At 44.5% G+C, this 22,336-nt stretch overlaps 1 protein-coding gene across 2 annotated transcripts in view; it reads left to right on the forward strand.

Annotated features, from left to right (window-relative positions):
• Positions 1-416: 416 nt before the first annotated feature.
• Positions 417-22,336, forward strand: part of GOLIM4 (golgi integral membrane protein 4) — a 30,179-nt gene continuing 8,259 nt past the window's right edge. The window contains exons 1-9 of one of the 2 annotated variants that reach the window (XM_021548210.3): positions 417-742; positions 13,002-13,076; positions 14,236-14,285; positions 15,260-15,313; positions 15,811-15,961; positions 17,141-17,223; positions 17,762-17,845; positions 20,603-20,773; positions 21,598-21,912. In XM_021548210.3, the coding sequence (XP_021403885.2) occupies positions 556-742; positions 13,002-13,076; positions 14,236-14,285; positions 15,260-15,313; positions 15,811-15,961; positions 17,141-17,223; positions 17,762-17,845; positions 20,603-20,773; positions 21,598-21,912 (1,170 nt within the window). In that variant the 5' untranslated portion in view covers positions 417-555. The remainder of the gene's footprint in view (positions 743-13,001; positions 13,077-14,235; positions 14,286-15,259; positions 15,314-15,810; positions 15,962-17,140; positions 17,224-17,761; positions 17,846-20,602; positions 20,774-21,597; positions 21,913-22,336) is intronic. The other variant, XM_021548211.3, reaches the window with a different exon arrangement.

Consider the following 22,336-nt stretch of genomic DNA (forward strand, 5'->3'; position numbering starts at 1 on the left):
CGGGGCTGAGGGGATGCGGGACTGAGGGGACGCGGAGATGCGGGGCTGAGGGCTCGCAGAGCCGCAGCCGGAGGCCGGCGGGGCGGGCGCCAGGCGCGGCCGCTGCGGACGGACGCGGCGGGCACCCAATGCGCTCGGGAGGGAGGGCAGAGCCCCGCGGCCCGGCCCAATGAGGCCGCGCCCGGAGCGGGACTTCCTTCGGGGATCCCGCGGCGGGGGAGCCGCGGTCCCGCCGAGCGGGGACACGTCAGTGCGGGGCCGGGAGCCGCCTTCGTTCCCCGCAGCCTCCCGCGGCCGCGGGGCCCGGCGCACGGCCGCAGGGACGCGGAGCATCCCCGGCATGGGCCCCGCTGCTGCCCGCACCGCCCCGGGCGCCGCCGCCGTGCCCCGGGGCTGAAACGCTGGGCCGGCCCCGCCTCCGCCCTCCCTCCTTCCCTTCCTCCTCCTCGTCCTCCTCCTCCTCCTCCTCTGCTCCTCCCGGGGCCTCCGATGCCGCCGCCTCCCGCCCGCTGCTGAGCCGTGACGGGCGGGGGCCCTGGGGACCCCGCCGGGGACATGGGCAACGGGATGTGCTCCCGGAAACAGAAGCGGATTTTCCAGACGCTGCTGCTGCTGACCGTGGTGTTCGGGTTCCTGTACGGGGCGATGCTCTACTACGAGCTGCAGGGCCAGCTGAGGAAGGCTGAGGCCACGGCGCTCAAGTACCAGCAGCATCAGGAGTCGCTCTCGGCTCAGTTACAAGGTACTTCCCTCGGCAGCAGCCTTCCCCACGGCTGGCAGAGCACCCTCCTCCTCCTCCTCCGGCTGTCCAGCCTCTCTCAAAGTTTTGCTCCCTCTCCCCCTTCTCCTTCAGTCTGTGCGGTTGTTGGGTCTCTCTCCCCGCGTTGGAACCGCAGCCCCACCGAGGTCAGGGTGAGGTGTTGTGGATTCCTAAAGAGCTCTCCTGCCCTCCCTGTAGCGACTCTTATTCCCAAAGGACCGCACATCACTTGGCGATTCCTTGGGAAAGGCAGGCGTGCAGTGCTGGCTGTGTCCAGTCTGGGATTTTTGTGGGCTTCCCCCACAAAAACCCCCTTGTCTTGCAGGGTTTTATGTTGAGCATCCATCTGCAGCTCCTGGGCAGCATAAATAGCTCCAGGGTGGAGGACAGGAGTATTCTAATAAAGTGGTTTTAAAGGGTGATTTAAAAGTAAAGTTCAAGTAAGTTACTTTGGTAGGGCGGTTCTGTTACTTTTGGAATAACTTTGAATTCCTTGACTTAAAGGTGCCACATAAATACAGATGCTTGGTTTAAGGATGCAGCAGATGTGAGTCCTATAGTTGAAGATGAAAAGTTGTCTATGTCTGACATTTGCATGCCAAGAAATCAGAAGCAAAGGAGCAGGGATGTACCTGACACATCAATGGTCTGGAAAGACCTCAGCACCTCTCTGATTGTCAAGTGCAAGGTTATCAGGTCAGCACAAAGCCCAGAGCCAGCTTTCAAGTTTCCTTTCTCAAAATAGCATCAAAGAAGAATCAGAGGGATCTGCTGTAGCAGCACAAAACTTCAGGGTGATCCTCAGCCATCCTTTTCCCTGTGGAAGCTTCCATCAAAGCATGCCTGGCAGCACACAGTTTGTGTGCAGAGAGCACAGAGTTGGGTTTCTGCTGTTGGATTCTGACAGTCATTTCTTCCTTTAGCGTGTTCAGTCACCAGCTGACACCACCCTCACTTAGTACTTCAATTTCAGGCCATTTCCAGGTAATACCAGGGAGCTCTTTGCTAGAAATCTTCATTTTAGTCACAGAAAAGGTGTAAAGGTTTAGTTGGGAAGGGAGTGTGTGGCAGATGGCTAAAGGGCTACTCTTGCTGGGCTGTGCATTTGCCAACAGAAGACACAGGAGGATCTTGTTCTCAAGCTAAAATTTGACAAGTTGGCTTTTTCTGTTGCTCTGGCTTTGCCAAAGAGGAGCGAGCAACAGACTTTGTCCTGCCACACAGGGAGATTCTCTGTATCTGGACTGTTGGGTTGAACTTCCCGTGCTTGAAACATGATTTTCAGTAGCCACCATCTATCCAAGCATGTTCATGGAAGCAGCAGGCAATTGTGGGAGCTGCATTTTCTCCAATTCTCTTGCTTGTTTCAGTGTATCAATGGGAAAAGTGAGATATGGACCAGGATCTGGTAACATTAATAGATTTGATGATCCATGCAATAAACTCACATGGCTCTGGGATCCATGCCAGTGTATCAAGCCCATTAAGCAGGAGAATTTATCTATGCCAAATACAGTAGCAGTAAACCCTGTTTTAAAAAAATAACCACTGGCCATTAAGTCACAGAATACAAGGAAGAATAAAATGTAACAATAAAAAATGGGTTCTTTAAGTTTTCCTGTGCTCTGGAGTAGCTGTTAGACTGAAGAGAGGGTGAGAGCCCAGAGATATACTAAATGCAGCAGAGCCCCTAGCTGCCTAATGGCCCACTAAAGTAAAGAGAAGTTATATTCCTGAGGACTCCAGAGGATCTGGGAAATAAACTTTTCTTTCCTGTCTTTCTGCAATGGCCTCCCCTGCACAATCACCTGGATTTTTGCTGCAAGAGTTTGCTAGTGAGGAGAGCACAGAGAGTTCAGAGCCTGTACCCATCTCACCTGGAGAGCCACAGGCTGACTGGTGAGATCCACCACCAAACCCATTCCTGAACCTGTCCTATTTAACTCTTTGTTATGGAACAACAGGAGGGAATTTTCTTTAAGCAAAGACTTGGAAACAACATGAAATGCTGACAGCAAGTCCAGTTTGCAGGTGCAGTATTTGACTGCACTTTGAACTTTTGATTTTAAGTGACTGGGATTTGAAATCAACAATGTTCCTGTTGCCAAATTAAAAAAAAAAAAAAATCCCCCTCTATGAATATCTGAGCTATATCTCTTGGCTGTCCAAAGATTATTCTTTGAGTTTATTGCTTTATGAGAACAATAAAATTAAAGTATTGCATTGGTAAGGTAATGCAGCTTATCTTTTCCATGCAGCATAACCAGTTTCTCTATAGATCCTGGAACAGAGATAACTTTGGGGCCTGAAATATGATGGAAGCACTCTGAAATCTTTTAAAAAGAAACTAGTTAAAGGGCAAAGTTAAAGGAAAAGAGGGTGCTGCAATCACAGGGATTGATTTCTTGGTATTCACAGCTCTCCTGGGTGACTGAATAAGACTTTAAAGCTGAGCAGAAAAGAATTCCTTGGACTTCTGTTTCCTGAACAACCATTTCATCAGGAGGCTTTTATAGGTTTAAATGTAAACTACAAAAATAAAAAGGCAACTTCTAAAAGTGGTGGTTTTGGGAATGCTGAGGCTGTACTGTGGCAGGCTGGCTGTGTCCCTGGAAGTCTGACTGGGGTGAATCTCTTGGAGGGCACTAAAATATCACCTGTTCTGACTTTTGGTAGGATTTTGTTGTGACTCCTGGAGCCTACAAAGGCATTTGCTTTCCTGATTGCACACAGAGGAGCTTGGGAGCTCCCCTGTCAGGGCTTGTGAGTGAAACTTGAGTCAATTTGGGAAATACCTGAGGTTCATGGACACAGTGGCAGTTTAGGACCTGAAAGCCTTTGGTCTGCCCAAAATTTGAATCAAGATCCTCAACTGTAGCTCAGAGTGCAGCTCCCTTCACTTCCTGCTGTCCCCTCGACTATTTTTCATGTTTTTTTGAGGGTTTCTTCATCTATTTAGGTAATAACAACCTCCTTTTTGGTACTTGCCAGTTCTTCATGCCCGAATGAGCTGTTCTTTCTGTTTTTCCATGAAAAGCCAGCTGTCTTAGATTTTTATCTTTTTCATTGCCTTGTTTTGCACAAACACCTGGAGGAGGCTCAATCTCCTGGGAATACGTGGGAAAATATCAAGGCAGAATGCACGGATCACTGGGAAATGGGGCAGGAAGAGTCTCAGAATCATTTAACACACACACCTGATCTGAAGAGAGCTGCACACGGCCGTGGGTTTGGGGAGTTCTGCTCTCCCTGGTGTTCACAGCTTCAGCCACCGTGCTGAGAAGTGTTTGTGCGCCCTGGAGTGAGCCCAGGGTACAAAGGGAAGGGTGGCAGACCTGGGAAACACAGTAGCTGGGTTAGAAAAACTGGGATCTTAAACTCACCCCCTTTAGAGGATCAGATTGCAGAAGATCTTTGTAGAAGAGTGTCAAACTTTGGTATTTTTCTCTAACAAAGTTCTGCTGGGCATGGAAAAAGCAGGGCTGCTTTTGTAATCCACAAAGGGGATACCAGGGGCAAAATTCAGAGATGACATTAATTTTTTTGACTGCTGAGCAAACCTGAATTTATAGTTGTTTTTAAGATCTTTCATAGGGAAGCTGATCTTCCCAGTAAGCTGATTATTTTAAAGTCTCATTCTCTGAGCACTATATGCATCTGAAGCATGGAGATAATCTTACTTAGTATTTCTTAAAGTGATAAAAGCAAAACTTGATGCTCTTTGCCTCCTTTAAAACTGTGACAAACTAAAGTCTTGGAATTATTGGCCAAACAGGAGCAAGCTTCAGTTGCTGGAACAGAACCACACAGAGAGCTGCAGGTGAGCCTGATTGAACCTGTGGCTGCTGCAGGATTGAAAGGATCTACAGACATCTTTTAGCCCTTGCAGCTTCTGTCTTCTCAACCTCTGGGTGTTAAGTAACCCTTGTGTACTATTTTAATCTGTTTAATCTGTTTTAATCCCTCATCCTAATAACAGCCTACAGTTAGTGCCTCTTACTACCTTAATTTTTTCTGCTCTTCCTGTCAGAGTGTGATCTTGTGCAATCTCTGTGCAGGCTGAGAGACTGTCCTGTGATCTTGGCAGCCAGCCCAGCAGGACTCTGGGCTTGAGAGTTTCCCCTGCTGTGGCCAAGGTGTGGATTTCCTCAAAGGTTTCTGATCCAGGGCTAGAAAGCACCAGTTGTAAAGGAAATGTAGATTGCTCTGAGCCTGTTGTGCCAGTTGTCCTGAAGGAAGGCTCCTGCTGGGGGTTGGTCACATCTATGGTAGCTTCATGAGTGTGGAATTGCACAGTGCTCTGCAGCACTAGATCACAGTTCTGTGTCCTATTAAATAAAATATTAACCTTAGTGGTTAATATTTATCATACCTGCATGCAGATTGCACAGATGCTCTGACATCACACAGTTCTGGGTGTACTTCACTGTTAGATCCCTCTTTGACAGTGCCTTAAACTTGTACCTTGAGTTGGCAGGACTGGGAAGAACCAGAATTCCTTCTAATGGCTTATTTTTCACATGCATCAGACAAGTAGAGCTGCAGCTACTGCAGCTCCTGTGTGTTTGGTTGCTATTCCTAATAACAGAATCCTGAATTTCTGTCATTCCTGTGACTTCCAGGTTGCACATAACACTGCACCACTTTGATAGTGTTTTGTTGCTGCCTGAGAGATCCCTGGTAGCACTGTAAGAGGAGAGGTTGGTTCTGTGTGTGCTTCTCCTGAAATGGCAACTGCAGCATCCCAAAATCTGCTACCTGGCTTCCCAAAATGGAAAGCTTTGGTTTGTAACCTTCTCTGAGAACCTGGCTCCATTTTTGTTACCTTCATTCACATTTTTGTTTTACCTCCCTTCACATTTTCAATTGATATTCAATATTCGAAATACTTTAAAAAGCTTGAGGTACTTGAAATTGTGCAGAATCTTATGGAAGAGGTATATGGTGTAATGTATATTTATATATATATATATATGCACTTGTTTGCACATATAAGTATGTATAAACTAGATATAGATGCGTCTGTTTTGCAGCCCAAGATTTTGGGTTATCTGGAATTATCTAGCTTTTACTCATAACCCAAGTACGGAGAAGGTGCTGGAGCTCTGTTCAGATCAGTGAACTCACGGAAATTTGTTTCCAGGTCCATAGCAGAATTTCCACATCCAGCAGCTGAAATCTAAACTGAGCATGTGCCCACATTTACATGTAACCCATGGCCAAGTTCTCTTTCCTTGTGGCCACACCAGCTCCAGGTTAAATTTCCAGCAGAGCTGCAGCATTCCCTCTGCACCCCAGCTGGAGCTGAGGCTCACAGGCAGCCTGCAGGAATACTGAGCAGAATGAGCTGATGGGCTGGGTTTGTTCCCTGGGCTTTGGTGCTCCCCCTCCCCGGTTTGACACAAGTCTTGGTAGCCAACGTGATGCAAAATAGCTCCAAACATTTGTTACTGATGGTGATTAAAGCCTCCTAAAGCTTGGCAGTGGTGGAGCTGAGTGCACACTTCAGAGCTGGGGCAGCAGGAGGGAGGCAGGATGGGTTGATGGTGGTGAGTTTGCATTCTGGCCTTCTTGGATACTCATATTCCTGCCTGACTGAATTCCTGAGCCATAAAAATGATGTTCCAAGCACATGTGAGCGCCCATTATAGCATCTCTGATGTGCTGGGGAGGATATTGCCAGCAATTTGTGGCTAACAGAGTTCACTTTGCTCCTTTTGGAATGGGATCCTTGCAGGGAAAAAGTCATTTAATCTGCCCTGCTGAAAGTCAGGTGCTGCTTGGAGGTTTGATGGTAATGAAAGCTAAATAAATCAGATTACTGGAAAAAATGAGCTCTGCAGAACAAGTAATTAAATCTGAATCCTTCACTGGGTGATTTTTCTTGGGATCTTCAGGATTCAGGGGTGTGAATTTCTAGTCATGTCAGAGCCTGAGGTGAGTAATTGAGGAATTCAACCTATTTGATGCAGTCCTTGTTTAAGGAAGGGTCTTGTGAGCTGGATGCACTTCTGATCTTTTTGTGGTCACTTAGCCCAGCCCAAACCCCCTGAGATTTTCTGCTACATATTTTTAATTAATCAATAGCAGAAACTGCAATTTCTCCACCTTGTCCTCTGCATTTGCCCCCTCCCCTAAAGTACCTGTAATTAGCTGCTATCTTGTTTTCCTGAGGTGTCTCTGATCCCAGAGTTTGGCAGTCATTTCCAGGGCTTAATTACAGACATGATGAGAAGGATGGCCTGCCTGAGCTCCTGGAGGGCAGAGTGATGAACCTGCTCCCACCCACACCACCACACTCAACTAAGCCATTTTCAATCAAAAAATGAATCACTAACTCAAATTCCTGATTTCTGGATGCAGTTTGTGCATCTACAGATTGGACTTTTTTTATTCAAGCTGTTTTTTACTAGTTCCTGAATACAGATATTTATGTACATCTTGACTCCATGTAGGTACAATCACTAAACCTTCATAAAATTGGAAAAAAGTGTAAAACACTTTTTGAGAGAAAGAACGGGCCCTTGTTTCCTGGAGCTGAGGGTTGAGCAGACCCAGAGATTCAGAGGTGATGTGAGAAGAAAACTCTTGCAGCTTTTATCAATGTTTATATGTTTTTCTGCTGATTTTATTCTTAAAATCACTACCCAGATTTTGTTTGAACTGTTTGCATTTATCATCACTCAAAAAAAATCCCAAATCCTTTATCCTCCTTTATCATCTACTGGTGTATAGAAAACAGCAATGCTGATCCCACCCATGGTACCAGGGGTTGGAAGAAACCTTTTGTAGAGTGCAGTGGAAATCATTTCTGGAAACATGATCTCCTTCCTGATAAAAGTCAGGTCTGAAGCCTATCTGTGAGGGATTAAATATTTAATCACATTTAATACCCCTTCTCCAACTTATTTTTAGCAGTAGCTAGTACAGTTTACTCTTTGAACATGAGAAATCCTTCCTTCTGTCCCAACTTACCTTACATCTGTTGTTTCCTAGAGGTGTTGTTGGCTTCTAAGAAAGGCAGTGTATGAGGCAGGCTGCAGTAAAAGGATTTTATTAAATGTAGATGTTTGCTCCAGTTTAAAAATTAATTTTCCTGTCATCCTTGCAGTTGAATAAAGGCCACAGTGATCTCTTAGAAGTACAAGTGTCTGTTTCTGGGGTGCATTAATGTGCCAAATTCTCCAGCATTTCCCATTTTTCAGAACTGCAGGGAAGGCAAAACTAGAATTGCTTACTGGAACTTGTTAGTTTGAGCTTCTTCCTGGAATACTGAATAAGAGGAACAGGTTTATTTTGATTGATAGTTCATTTTTGGTGTAGGATCTCTGAAAACACATGTTATGCTTTCTCTTAAAAAATCCCTGAATGTAAAGATTCATAGATTACATATGAACTTTTCAAATTAATACTACTCTGAGCAAAATAAATAGAGAATTCAGCCAAAGCAGGGGTCATTTTTAAAAGCACAAGTGGCAGTGTGTGGTGTGGTTTTCCAGGAGGAATTTGACATGACTGGCTGTAATTAGACAAAGCCATTACTTGATCATGTGAGTAAATTGCAAAGTGTAGGAGTTTGTTTGGAAGTCAAGGTAATTCTCAAAGTCCACACAGTGCCAGCTGTGGTTTGCAGAGAGCAAAATGACAGCAGTCCATCCCTGCCTGGATGTTCCACCAGGAAGCCTCACACACACACAGTTTTACCCTACTTTGGTCTCTATTTCTGTCCTTTTTGGTGGCAATTCAAACCAGAAATCTGACTTCAAGGACATAAATTATTAAATGGCTTCAATATTTTGTTCAGTATATTGTGGCTTGGAGCTGCCTGGTCTAGAGGAAGTGAAATGTCCCTGCCCATGGCAGGGGGCTGGAACAAGCTGAGCTTTAAGGTTCCTTCCAAACCAAATCATTCTATGATAAATAGATTTTTTTTTTTTTTGTACATAATAAATATTGTTTCCTTACTCTGTGCTTGAAACAGAGATTTCCTAGTCTTTATTGTGGGAATACTTCAATTTTTCCCAAGATCTTTGCAGTGTGACCAGACTATCCATTTATTGCTAAACCCCGGGTTGAGTGTCTGGAATAGATGGGGCTCAGGCTGTGATACTGAGGCCAGCATGGCTTGTACCATTGGGGAATCCTGCTGCTGCAGTTTGATAATCTGTTTCTGATAAGATTATCAGTAGTGAAATCAGTGGATCTTATTTGAAAGCAGATTCACTGATTGAAAACAGGACTGGAAGCTTGGGGAGCAGTTCTTTTTATATTAATAATATCTTCTCCCAGCATGAAATATGTCAGAGGAGTCATGAAATGTCATCTGTGGTCAAAATTTTCATTATTGTCATTAGATTAGAGAATTTATCCTACACCCCATATTGAAGGGATTCCTCTTTGACTGGTGGGAATGCTTTACTCTCAGCAGAAAAGCTTTTTCCATGGGCTCACATTCTAGATGGTTCTATTTGCAGGGACAAGAATGGAGAATTAACTCTTTTTATAGCAAGTCTGTGTTCTGCAGACCTTCACAGTGTCACTAGAGAGGTGCCAGGGTGTTTACCCCATGCTGCTGGTTCAGTTCAACTCTGCCACAGTGTGAGGAAAAACAACTCTGAGTGTTGCCAAGACTACTGAAATCTGCTGGTTTTAAGTGAAAGATATTACTGTAAACTCAGAGAAAGATTTCAGAATTGTGAAACAAGCAGTCATGTTGAAATTAGTTAAATTTCTTCTATCATGTGTCTTTAGATCCCTATGTAATCTTGATTTTCAAGGGAGCTGGGGCATTTTAGACTCTGGATCATCCTTCTGACAGGCCAATTGATTGAAGTAAAGTGGCACAAAATTGATAATTCTGATAATGTAAACAAGGAAATGCTTTCATTTAAATGTACAATAATGGCTTACTTTGCTTACTAATAGCTTTATTGTTTAGAGGGGCGGATCAAAGATAAGAGAAGGAACCTTGACTGTTAAATAATCTCCATTTCATCACCTCCCTGCCTCCTGTGTTGTAATTAACGTTCAGCACTGGTGGAAGTGGTGCAATCTGGGAACTGCAGGGCATTCCACACCTCCCTTCTCCCTCACTTCCTTTTCTTTATGGGGAAAAAAACCTTGAGGATTTGATTTTATTGGGGTGTTTTTCAGGAGTTTCAGTGTGTTCTTGTTGGAGGTGAAAGGTCTTTTATTGATCTGTGAGGTTACCAGTTGAGTTTCTGGGCTCTGTGAGTTTGTGGGTCTTTGTTCATTTGTGTAGGTTACATTCTGTAGGTAATTTCAAGAATTAAGCTGACACCTGCAGTAATTCCAGCTTTGGAATTGTGCCTATTAGCCATTAAATGACAACATTTCACACCCTTTTTGCCATTCTGTTAAAAAATAAATAGAAAATTATTTGTGGGAAGATCAGTGCAAAATTAAAAGCTTACCCTAGGAAAAATGATTTGTGCATTCCAGCCGTGGGGCTTTGTCAGATTCCTTATATAAATTCCACCCCCTACTGGGGTGGATTTGTCTATAAAAACTGTTTTTCAGTGTATTTATTTCTTTCAGATTCTTGCTCAGACATCTTATTTCCAGGCTGGCAGTGAAGAAGGAGAAATTCCTTTTGTGGTAACAAGCCCTTTGTCTGGGCTCTTCCTAAATTTCCTAACTGGTGGAAATAATTGAAATTTATGGCAGATTAACTCCAGTATGTACTTAAAAATCTGACCTTCAACCTACTCCCCAGAGGAACAAGTGAGAAAACATGGGAGCTGTGCTTTGTTAATAATTATTTTTAATCAACACCTTTAGTACATTGCACTTTATGGACTTTTATCAGAGGGGAGCGTGCTAGACCAGCCAGTACCTGAGCTCAGAGCTGAGGGAGGAGGTTTCTCCTTGCCCTTTTTAGTCACCTGAGGGGCTGTTTTAGGACTTCTCCAGCTTTGTGCCAGGAATCCTTTTTTTCAAGGATTTTTTTCAAGGATTTTTTCAAGGATTCCTGCTCAGCAGATAGAGGAGATAGTGGAGAATGGTTGTTAGAACAAGGCCATGATTCTATGGAATACCTGTTCCAAAAAACCCCTGTTTAAGACCCCAGAATCAGGCTTTGTCTGTCCTAAGAAACAAAGCTTGAGAACCAGTCTCTGTTTCTAGGCCTGAGAAACTCCATAGTGGTACAAAGTCTGGAAATGAGATAATAAGAACAGGCATAGCCTTAAAAATATACTCAACAAAGATGAAATGTCCTTAGAAGACATAACTTAGAGATGAGAACTTAGCTTAGAGAATTTAGCTACCACTGTAACTGCACGTAAGAGAAGTAAAACAAAAACCTTTATAAATTAACCAATCAGAACTTACTGCTAAAACTGTGCTTGTAGAATACCCTATATAAACTAAGGTAATTTTAAATAAAGTCAGAGCTTGCTTCTCAATCGTATTAATTGAGTACTTGTTTTCCCCACCGCCCTCATCAAGGAGAGGCTGCACTGCCTGTGCAGGGTGAAACCCAGAGCTCAGCAGGGATGCTCTGAGAGGTCCCTAAACCCAAAATCCTGCCTTTTCTGCCCCTTTTTCCTTCCCCTGTGATGGGTTTGCTGTGCAGGGCTGCCCCTCACAAACACACTTGTTAAAGCAGCAGCAGGAGCTGTGGAAGGTGCACTTGCAGATGGAGGAGTGGAATGGAAAATGTTCCCTCCAAACCCGTTTGTGGTTTCGTGTGTCTGCCAAAATCCCCGTTCCACCCTGCTTGCATGGGAGGGGAAGCCCATTATGGATTTTCATTGCTCTCCTGAGCTGCTCTGCTGCCACTGTTCCTTTTGCACAATAATTCAGCATTCACCACCTTCAGGGCTGAAATAAAACCATCACTGTAGTGCTGTATAGTGCTGCCTTTTTTTTTTTTTTTTTTTTTTTTCTCTCCTTCTCCAAGCCTGCTGGTGACTTTTTGAATATTCATTGCCTGCTTGTTCTCTTCCAGAGGGTGTTGAAACATTGGCTCATCTTGACTGATGCCCTTGACTTTAGAAGATAAATAACAAAGTGGAGATAGGTGCCAGGGATTGATTAGCAATCCAGCTTCAGAGCTAAAACATCTACTCTTGTAGATAAGGCTGCAGGATGCACCTTGGTGGAATTAAGAACATGCTTTAGGGTGCAAGAGGAGTTTTCTGTAGCTGCCAAGATGCTAATCTTTATTTGATGCTTCTTGTTGAAGGCTTGCATTCATCAATGGTTTATTCTCAGAAAATGAGTTTCCTGGTTTTGATGGAAAAATCACTCATTGTTTTATTAGAAATAAATAACTCATTAAAAGAATGCAAACTGTAATTTGGGCAGTGAAAGATACTTGTGTTAATCTGAGCTTAAACACATGTAATTGTACATTTCCATGAGTTTTAATTGATAGCTTTGCTGCAAACTTGGCTGTTTCAGATAATGAGAGGTGAGGAAGGGGTAAATTGGGAGTGATGTGCCACATCTCAAACTCCATGTCCAAAGCACAGGCCGAATGAAATCCTGCTTTACTGGCAGCCAGATGGGGGGACTTTGTGCCAGAGGATGTTGGATGTCCTAAACACACCTGGATACAACAAACAAAGTCATAAATGTAAACCCCATTTTGGGATGGTGTCTGCAAGTGGGCAGCTTGGACAGTCCTTGGAATCATTTTTGCTGGGAGGCAGTACAGAGGAATACTGTATTGCCAGTTTTTGGAGGAATTTAGGGTGGCTCCCAGGTTCTCCATGCCTCAGCTCAGGCAGCAGTGCCCTGCTGCACCTCCAGGAGCTGTCCTGCCCCTGGGCATCTCCCTTCCCTCCTTGGGACACTTTGTGTGCTGCCAGGAATTCCTCTGGCAGCCAAGCTCTCCTGTCTTATTTCCTTGTCTCTGTGCAAACAAGGCAGGGGAGGATGGAAATGTAGAAAATGTCCCTGCATTCCTGAGAAGCAAGGAGGCTTTGGTAGCTCCAGCACAGCTGCCTGCCTCCACAAACAAATCCCCCACCTGGTTATCACATTCTGTGTTAGCAATGCAAATAAGCCAGGATTTGGGATCGATAAAGGGTGCAAAAAGGGAAAAAGTTACTCTCACAAGGGTTACAAACAACAGCCCTTTATCCCATGACCTCATTCCATTTGTACTTTCCTGGTGCATTCTGTGCCAACACTCCCTGGGTGTGTTGGGTGGATGGTGAGGTTTGTGTGTGTTACTTTTGAAATGAATTGTGTGCAAAATTTCTCTTTTCAGTTGTGTATGAGCACCGGTCAAGATTAGAAAAGTCACTGCAAAAGGAAAGGCTGGAACACAAGAAAGCAAAGGAAGGTAAAAATTTACTTCTTACTTCGACATTTAACTTGATTATAGTAGAAAGTAATTTCAAGTGGTTTTTCTTCAATTTTAAATCAGTTGGGTAATATATAAGCAGTATATTAGGATACACTTGGCAGAGCTGTGCTGCTCTTTCTAGTAGTTCTTATTATGTAATCTTTTTTAACCAGATCTTTTTAAAAGCAGTCATCTCTTTAATACTATTTGCAGATGACTGCAATATGAAGTAATAATCACAGAGACTATGTTTGTATCCATGTACATAAAAAACCCAACACGTATTTGGGGTATGGGCACGTGCAAATCCTGTCCTGGCATGCCAAAAATTCAAAACATGTACCAAAACCCTGGGATCTCTTCCTGCATTCCATCAGCTGGGAATTAAACTTGGAACCAATACTTTTACGTGTGCTTTAGGGTGAGCACATGTTACACACCTTTTCCTGATTAAAACTAAATTCTAGGTGTGTGTGAGGCAAACACAAATTGCATTTCTTACACCTCTGTGGAAGTTCAGCAGGATTCAATCCTCTGAGTTTCCTCAGCCTCTAAATTCACTGCAGTTTTCAGGGTAGAGCCTCTGCTATTCCTAAATCTGAGGACTCAGCTGCTGAATTAAAAATACGACTTTAGCAAAGCTGACAAGGTGAGGAAGGATTCTGAGTGTGCAGCTCTTGGTGGGTTTCTGGTGCCATCTAGTGTGGAATGGTCCTGCTGCTACCCGAGGGGGAGACACCTCTGCAAACCCTGGGGAGAGAGAGGTCGAGAAATAAATGAGGAAATGTTTTATTATTTCCAGGAATACACAGTTTATAAATGCCCTTCTCCTTCTGAACGATGCTCTTGGGCCTCCGCTGACAGAGTTCATGTGTCAAATTTAATTGCTCAGCTGTAGATATGAGCCTGAACTCTGCATCTCTCACAATGAAACCTTGAAACCTTGAAGTGAAAATATTTTATGAAACTTTTTAAAGTTTGTGCAAATTCTCCATAGATTTCTTTTTTTTTTTTTAAGATTCTTTGAAAATTGTTTCTGCGTAAATATTCAGCTCTTGAAGAGAATTTATGTACTCAACAGTCAAGTTATTCAAGCACAGATTCTCATCTTCCTGCTGTTTTTTTTTTTCATCATACTTTCCCTTTTATGTTGCAGATTTTCTTGTTTATAAACTAGAAGCACAGGAAACACTAAATAAAGGAAGGGTAAGTCATCATGCCTAGTAGAAATTTTTAATAGCTGCTGCTATTTGTGTTGCAAGGAAAAGGAAATACTTTGCAATTATGACTGTTCAAAGGAAGAGATCTTGCAAAATACTAATTGAAAGAGCTCTCACTTATCCCAGTTCCACTCTGCATTCATAAGTGCTCTCCAATTCCTAATTATTTGAGCTATAGTGGGAGATACTAATACTTCTCCAGAAAATTAATTTAGAAAATAATCCCCTGTTTATATTATGGTAGTTCAAACGTAATGTTGTTTTATTTAAGGGGAAAGGGGAATAAGAAGGTGTTAGAAATCTTTTTATATTTTAGCCCCCAGGGAAAATAACAGTGACAGCTTTCTAACACATGGGCTTTGAACTGGAAAGCATAAAGACATCAAGAAACTTTGTTTTATATACCAGTGCCAGAAGGAAAGCTCTGTCTGGCAGAGGACCCAGAAACCTGTAGAGAACTCTTTATAAAGCAAGTAAATTAGGATTTTATGGCTATTTCATGTTGAAGCTGGGGAGCAGTTTGGGAGCTGAGGAGCAGGAGTTAAAATTGGTTTGTCACTGCAGTAGGTGCGGAGTGTGGGAGCTTGCTCTGCTCCAAAGCCAGGGGAGAGGTGGGTTTGTGCCCTGGGGAGCTCCAAAGCCAGGGCAGAGGTGGATTTGTGCCCTGGGGAGCTCCAAAGCCAGGGGAGAGGTGGATTTGTGTCCTGGGGAGCTCCAAAGCCAGGGGAGAGGTGGATTTGTGTCCTGGGGAGCTCCAGAATCAGGGGAGAGGTGGATTTGTGCCCTGGGGAGCTCCAAAGCCAGGAGAGAGGTGGATTTGTGCCCTGGGGAGCTCCAAAGCCAGGGGAGAGGTGGATTTGAGCCCTGGGGAGTGCATCCCTTGGCTAGTGACTCCCAAAAGCTGTGTGTGCAGAGCTCAGGGGTGCCAGGGGGTTTCACACCAGTGCTTTTGTTTTGCAGCAAGACTCCAACAGCAGATACAGTGCCCTGAGTGTGCAGCACCAGATGCTGAAGGTGGGTAAAGGGACAGCAGAGCACCTGTGCAGCTGGTTGTGCTGGGGGGACACTGCTGGCTTCTGGCATCACTGCAGAGCGCCAGGGTGTGCACAGTGCCTTCCTCTGACTTTTAAAAGATGGCTTCCTGCATTTTTTCTTTGTTAGGCTTTCCAAGTGGGTAATTTAATGTTATCAGATGCAATTACTTGTAGGGGATGCTGACTTACCAGCCCTGATGCAGTTTGGCACGAAGGGATTTTCTGAGACACATTCAGCAGCTCCCAGGGGGACAGTGCAGCTCTGGGGTGAGGTGACACAGCCCTGGAATGGGAGCCTGCTCATCACAGAGATCATTTTGTGTTTGGAAGGAGCTGCAATGTGCATGCTTTGAATAATAACCTTCCTGTTATGAATGCTTCCTATTCATCTGCACTTACTAAACAAATTGCCAAAGACAATATTAGCCAGATCTGCAGATCCAGAGCTGTTCCAGTGTCCCAACTTGGTATTTGCAGAGTCAACACGAAGAACTGAAGAAACAGCACGCTGACCTTGAGGAGGATCACCGAAAACAAGGAGAAGAGTTTAGCAGGACATTCAGTGATCACAAGGAGAGATACCTACAGCTGCAGCAGGAAAAGGAGCAGGAGATCTCCAAGCTGAAGGGTAAATTTAAACTTTAACCTGTGTCTGGCTGCCCACATTAAATTGGGTGTTTGGCTTTGTGTGGTGTGAGAGAGACATTTTCTCTGTTCTCACTCACAGGTCGTTCGTGCATCTTCTGCCTCCTTACAAGTTCCATTTCCTTGATGATTTTCTGAGGCCTTTCTCTGAAATCTGTTCATATGTGCTCTGTGTTTCTGTCTGGGTTACAGAAATAGCAAAAAATCCAGCACTTAAAAGCTTGTCCAGTGTCAGAGGTTGTTGAGTCAGTCTTTACTTTTTAATTCTAAGACTGGTATAAGCCTGGGAAAAAAGGTTTGCCTCTTCTGAAAGGCAATCTAAGAATATTTGCCATCTCTCTCTAAGGAGAGGTGTAATTGTGCCTCTTTCTGAAGTAACTTTATTTACATTTTATACCTCCTTTTTCCCTGTATGTGTCTGCTCCTCTGGAGCACCTGTACACTTGGGTGATGAATTCAGTTACTCCTCTTGGTATCCAGTTTCCTGCTGGAGATCCTGGGCAGTTTTCAGGCCTCTTCCATCCTCATTACACAATTCCATGAAAGAAAAGGATGAGGCTGTGTCCATCAGAGCTTTCTCTGCCACCTGTCCCAACACAGGGGTTGGTTCTGGAGCTGTTTGAAGCTTTGTCTGCACTGCAGGCAGAGGTTGTTTGTTGGCTCCACATCAACATCATGTAAAAAAGTGGGAATAGAAGCCTCTGTCCCTGATCCCAGAACCTTTTGGAGCCATCTGGGCATCCCTTCCAAAGGAATAGCTGGGTCCTGTGACAGAAAACTCTCACTCACCAGGTGTGATGTGGGGAAGGAGGGGAGGGTGCCTTCCTCTCTGCCCTTCCAGGATTCACATTTCCAGAGGGAATTTTGCCATCTGCAGCACCCAGCAAGAGCGGTGATGCAGAATTCCAGGTGCAGGCTGGGTGCACTGACAGAAAATTTCACCAAATATTATGATTTTCTGCTTGAAAATGGAAAGCTTTTAATAGGGCTGGGGAGAGAGGTAAGAAAAACAAACCTTAAAATTATTCTACCTAATTTTTACTACAGCACTCATGTGGGATTTTATGTGGATTGTGCTATAGTCTTAATTTTAGTGCTTAGCCTGGTGTTACAAATCCAGCCAAGTTTAAACTCTGTATTTCTTCTCATTTCTTTTCCACAGAATCCCTGTATAACTTACGAGAGGAGAACAGGCAGCTGAGAAAAGCTCACCAAGACATTCACACCCAGCTGCAGGATGTCAAGGTAGGCCTTGCTCTGAGGACAACTTTCAAGATCATGAGGAAATAAATTTCCCAAGTTTTCCCAAGCCCAAAGCAGGCTGTGGACTTATAGTTTCTGTTATGTGGGAAAAAGGAGAGGAATAGACTGGACTGGATTTGTCTTTGGCCACCTGCACTTTAAGTATATGCCCATAAAAAAATAAAAGGTGTTTAGTATAGAAATCAGGATTTGGTTTTACAAGTTAAAAAATGGGTTTTGGCAAAATTCAGTGCTCAATGTTTTCCATCTCTGTTTTTTTTAAAATGTTCATCAACATCTACCCCTGCTTTTAATTTTATTTTGGTTACACAAATCCTGGCCTCCAAATTGCCTTCTCTGGTGCGCTTGCTTCCTCTGTCTATTTAATATGCATTCCATGTGAAATAAATAGTTCCAGCTAAGGATTTTCTTTTCAAAATAAATTGAATTATCTTCCTAGTTCAAACTTCCCCCCAGCCTCCCTAACGGATCTTTAGGATGAACTTAATGTGAAACGTGTGATGTTCTTCTTTTTGTGTAGCAACAGCATAAGAACTTACTGTCCCAGCACAACGAGCTTGTGGTGACATTGGAAGACCACAAGAGTGCACTAGCTGCTGCTCAGGTCAGAAGGAAAGCAGCTCCTGCTGGCTCTCAGCTTCCCAAATCTGTCTCCAAACCTCTCCTGGCTGCAGGGCGCTGCATGTGCCTTTGGCATGGGGGCCAGCAGTGCATGGCACACAGTGGCTGCTCCCCAGAGGGCTCAGGGGCAGAGCAGCCTGGGGCCAGCCCAGCAGTGCATGTCTTCTGAGAAAAGAGTCTCTGCTTCCCTGGGAGCTGGCAGTGCCTTTCTGTCTCTGTCCTCTCTGGTGGAGCTGCTGTCAGCATCCTGCACTCTGACCTTCACACTTCTCTCTGACACCTGGGTGCTGCTGTAAAATCTCTTCTTGTCTGTGGCTGGGGAGGTTGCGAGGCTTTCAGGGAATTCCAGAGTGGTCTGGCAAAAGCTCATTCAGTGCCACCCCTGCCATGATGAACCTTCCACCATCCCAGGGTGCTCCAAGCCCCATCCATCCTGGCCTTGGACACTTCAGGGATCCAGGGGCAGCCACAGCTGCTGTGGGCAACACACATCAGTGCAGCAGCAGCAGAACAGAGATGGAGATGTGTATGGAGGTATGAAAACTCCAGGTGCAACTCAGATTAGTTTTTAGAAGAGCCAGCAGCATTAAGTTCCTTAAATGTCATTTTTAAGTGAGCTATCCATGAAGCACAAACTGCTGCAGGCTCAGTCAGCTGTGCCAGTACAAGCTGTGGAGGCCACAGGGAATCTGGAAGTGGGAGTGATGTTGGAGCAGAGGAAGACTTTTGGTGAAAGATCACAGGGAAAGGCAGTGAGGCAGTGTGAAGTTATTTTTATTCCTGACTGATTTTCTTCATTTAGGCATTTTCACAGTCCACAAAATCATTAGCAGCATTAAAACATTGAATTTTTTTTCCCAGTTCTGCTTGTTGTGGCTGTCAATATGTGTAAGATACTCTGAAAACAGGGAGAGATCAGGAAGGTCCCTCGTAGAGTGAATATCTGAAGAATCATAATCTGCAGTACTAACCCACACTGGCAGCTAATTTTGAGCTCTTCTCCCACTGGCCACGTGTGATGTTTGCTGAGAACATCTGAAATTCCACAAGGCCACGTGGAGGGGCTGATTTGAGGTTCACCAAGCCCAAAGGGAAGCTCCCCCCTCTCCTGGCTTTGATTCAGCTCTTTAATTAGAAATCCTGTGTCACACAAAGCCTCTCAGTCTGCAGCCAGGCTGTGACATTTGTCCCGTGGGGACCCTCCAGGGAAGGGCCTTGCACATGCCTTGAGAACAGAGGGTATTTCACACTTTTGTGTTGTTTCTCCTGTAAACCAGCTGCAGAAAGTCCCCAAGGGATTCTTTCCCAGCTCCATAAATGATCCTTCTATTTCTGGGTGTATTCTAGACATTGCACACCAGTAGTCAATACTGCACTAACCTGAACCTTTAAAGTGTTTTGGTCTTTGTGCTTTTTCCCAGCCAGGCAGATTAATTATAAATTTTAATCAACCCTGTTTTCTGCCAGTATCAGCACCTTTTAAGCTGGGGCCTTGACTCAGAATGTTCAGTTTAGTGACTGTGCAGTGGGACAGAGTACTTGAATTCTGATCTGGATGGGCACTCTTTAAATACCATGGAATGGTTTGGGTTAGAAGGGACCTTAAAGCTCATCTAACTCCCTTGCCATGGGCAGGGACACCTTCCACTATCCCAGGCTGCTCCGAGCCCCATTCAGCCTGGCCTTGGACACTTCCAGGGATGGGGAGTCCACAACCTCCCTGGGCAGCCTGTGCCAGGACCTCACTGCCCTTATAGTAAAGAATTTATATTAATATCAAATCTAAGCTTAGTTTTATATCCAATAAATACTCCTTTTTCCTCTGAGGTTTGTCCTCTCCAGCAGCTGGTCAGGGAGCAGAAGCATCCCCCTGGACTGACAGGAGTAATCACTGTGCACTCTGCTTTCCCTTTAGGCCATTCTGTTCTAGGGATCCATAGGCTTTTGGAGGATCTTAAACACACCCACACCTCCCCTGCAGCAGCAGGGAAACTCTCTGGTGTGGCACCTGTTGTGTGTGCAGCTGGTCAGCCTTTATACACCCTGCCCACCCCAAAAAATCCTCTTTAATTGGAAATCTTCCTGCTTCAGAGACAGGAATTGGGGTACCAACCTTGCTGGATTTTCTTTAAAGCTTCCTGATCCTGTCCAAAGTTAAACAGCAGATCAAATTCCAACATTATACTGTTGCATTTCAGGAAGCCTTTAGAAATTTACATTTTCCTTCTTTTCTTTTTTCCTTCTGCTCTTCCACTGTGCCTTTCTTTGCCTCAGTTCTATATGTCGGCTGTTGTCTTGTCTAACACCTGTCTAAATGTTGAGCACTTGGCATTTTCACAACATGTAGATGTACTTTAAAACTTCTGTTTCTGAAAGAGCTGCACTTATTTCTACCAGCAAAGGAGAACTTGTGCTGCTCTTAACTTCCCTCACTTTAGTCTGCCAGGAAAGCTTCATCATCCCCTTCTGACACTTCTCCAGCTTGGCATGAATAAAACAACTCCTCTTCTTTGTCCCACAGAGATGTTTTTAATACACTTTAGTATGCATGTGCACTTTGCAAAGATCCTGATGGATCAGTGTCATCTAATGTTTGGAGGAAAAAATGATATTTTAAAAGCTCCCATCCCTTCTCCTCCAGTTTTCTTCCGCGTGTCCTGGCAGCAACTTCACTCCAAGGTGACTACGTTTGATTAAGAAATTAATTTGGACACGCTGTAATTTAACATGTTGGCTTTAGACTCAGGTGGAGGAATACAAACAGCTGAAGGACACGCTCAAAAAAATCCCAAGTTTCCAAGACGTGGAGAAGGTGGAAGGAGGGAATGAGCAGCAGCCCGAGGAGCGGGGCCCGGCGCCCCCCAGCCGCCCCCCGCAGCCCCCCGCAGCTGGGGCTGAGCAGCAGCAGGAGGTAAAAGGCTCCAGACAGCCCAGCAATGGTTCTGATCCAGCAGAATGTGCTGCAGCTCTCTGAGCAGAGGGTGTTTGACTGTGCACCTCAGTCACTGCGGTGAGGAATGGTTTAATTGTTGAGTGGTAAGAAAATCCGTTCATTTTTTCACATGACTAGTCCAGTTTTAAGTGTATTTATTCCAGCTGTTTTAAGAAGTCACTCAAAATCTAAAATGAAATCTAAAATTTTAGCTATCTCAAGTGTTACAGAAAGAAGTTCTGAAGAGATTTTTATTTTATAAGGTTCCAGTGGCACACTGAAGTCAGTGTATTTAAAACTGGCACACCAAGGTTCAAGCAATCTAGAAGTTAAGAAAAACCAGTTGTGATTTTGTTTTGCAAGAATTTTTTGGCCTGCAGAACCTACAAGAAATAAAAATCACAGAATCATTTAGGTTGGAAAAGAACTTTTAAAAATCTTAGAGTCCAGCTGTGAACCCAGTTCTGCCAAAGCCAGGAGTAAACTGTGTCTCTAAAACACAAAGCTGGCTTTGTAGAATTATTACAGTTTTTCATTTTTCAACTAAATTGTAAGCGTTTTTCATTTTTCAACTAAAATGAAGCTTAACTTTGTGGTGGGACTGTACAACACCCTGTGTAGCTGTACAGCCACAAAGCAGGTAATGACCCCATTTGGCAGGAGGAGCTCGTTCCAAACCAGGCATTTGGTCCTCCTGACAGCAGCTCTGGGCTGGCATAAAGGATCCACATCTCTCCTTGGCTCTCTTGACACTGAAATCCATAAATGTGTTGCACACACATAATCCTGTGTCTGTTCTGCAGAATGAGAAGCCAAGGGGGAGAGAAGAAATGAATAGCCAGGAGCAGGTCCACGTGCAGGGAAGGGCTGACGAGGGCCAGAATGCCAAGGAGCTGAATATCCAGGAGCAGCAGGAGGCTGGAGAGGACGAGGAGCAACGGGCAGAGCAGATGGAAGAAGAACGCAAAAAGGAGCTTGAAGAGGAAGAAATGGAGCAGGCAGGGCAGCCTGAGCACCTGGAGGAGGAGCAGGACCAGGCCCCAGAAGAGCACGAATGGAAAAAGCAGGAACAAAAGGAAGAAGAAACCAACATGTTGGGTGATCACCTGCACTCAGAGGTAGGGAGCTCTTTTCTAATTGATTAAATCTCCTGTTTAAATGGAGGCTTCTCTTTTCACTGCTGGCTTTGTATTGCAGTCAGCTATTTCTAGGCAAAATAAAGTTTTTATAGAGAGTTTGGGATTCAGAGCACTCGCTGGTTTTTAGATAAAATTACTGTCGTGTTTATAGAAAATTTGGGATTCAAAGCACTTGGGTGCAACAGGATTCAGGCTCAACTTGAGCACACTTGTACTGCAGTGCTGGCCAGATCTTAATGAACATTAATTCTGCTGATAAAAAGCAACAGATGGAGAAAAAAAAAAAAAAAAAAGAGCAGCAGACTGAATCCTGTCTCCCACTGCAAACCTGAGGCCCGTGGTAGGTGATGGAGAACTCAGCAGGTGAGAGGGAGGCTGGGATGGAGAACTGCTCTGCCTTGGC

Source organism: Lonchura striata, chromosome 10 (assembly GCF_046129695.1).
Source record: "Lonchura striata isolate bLonStr1 chromosome 10, bLonStr1.mat, whole genome shotgun sequence".
In the NCBI taxonomy this organism is placed as follows: Eukaryota; Metazoa; Chordata; class Aves; order Passeriformes; family Estrildidae; genus Lonchura; species Lonchura striata.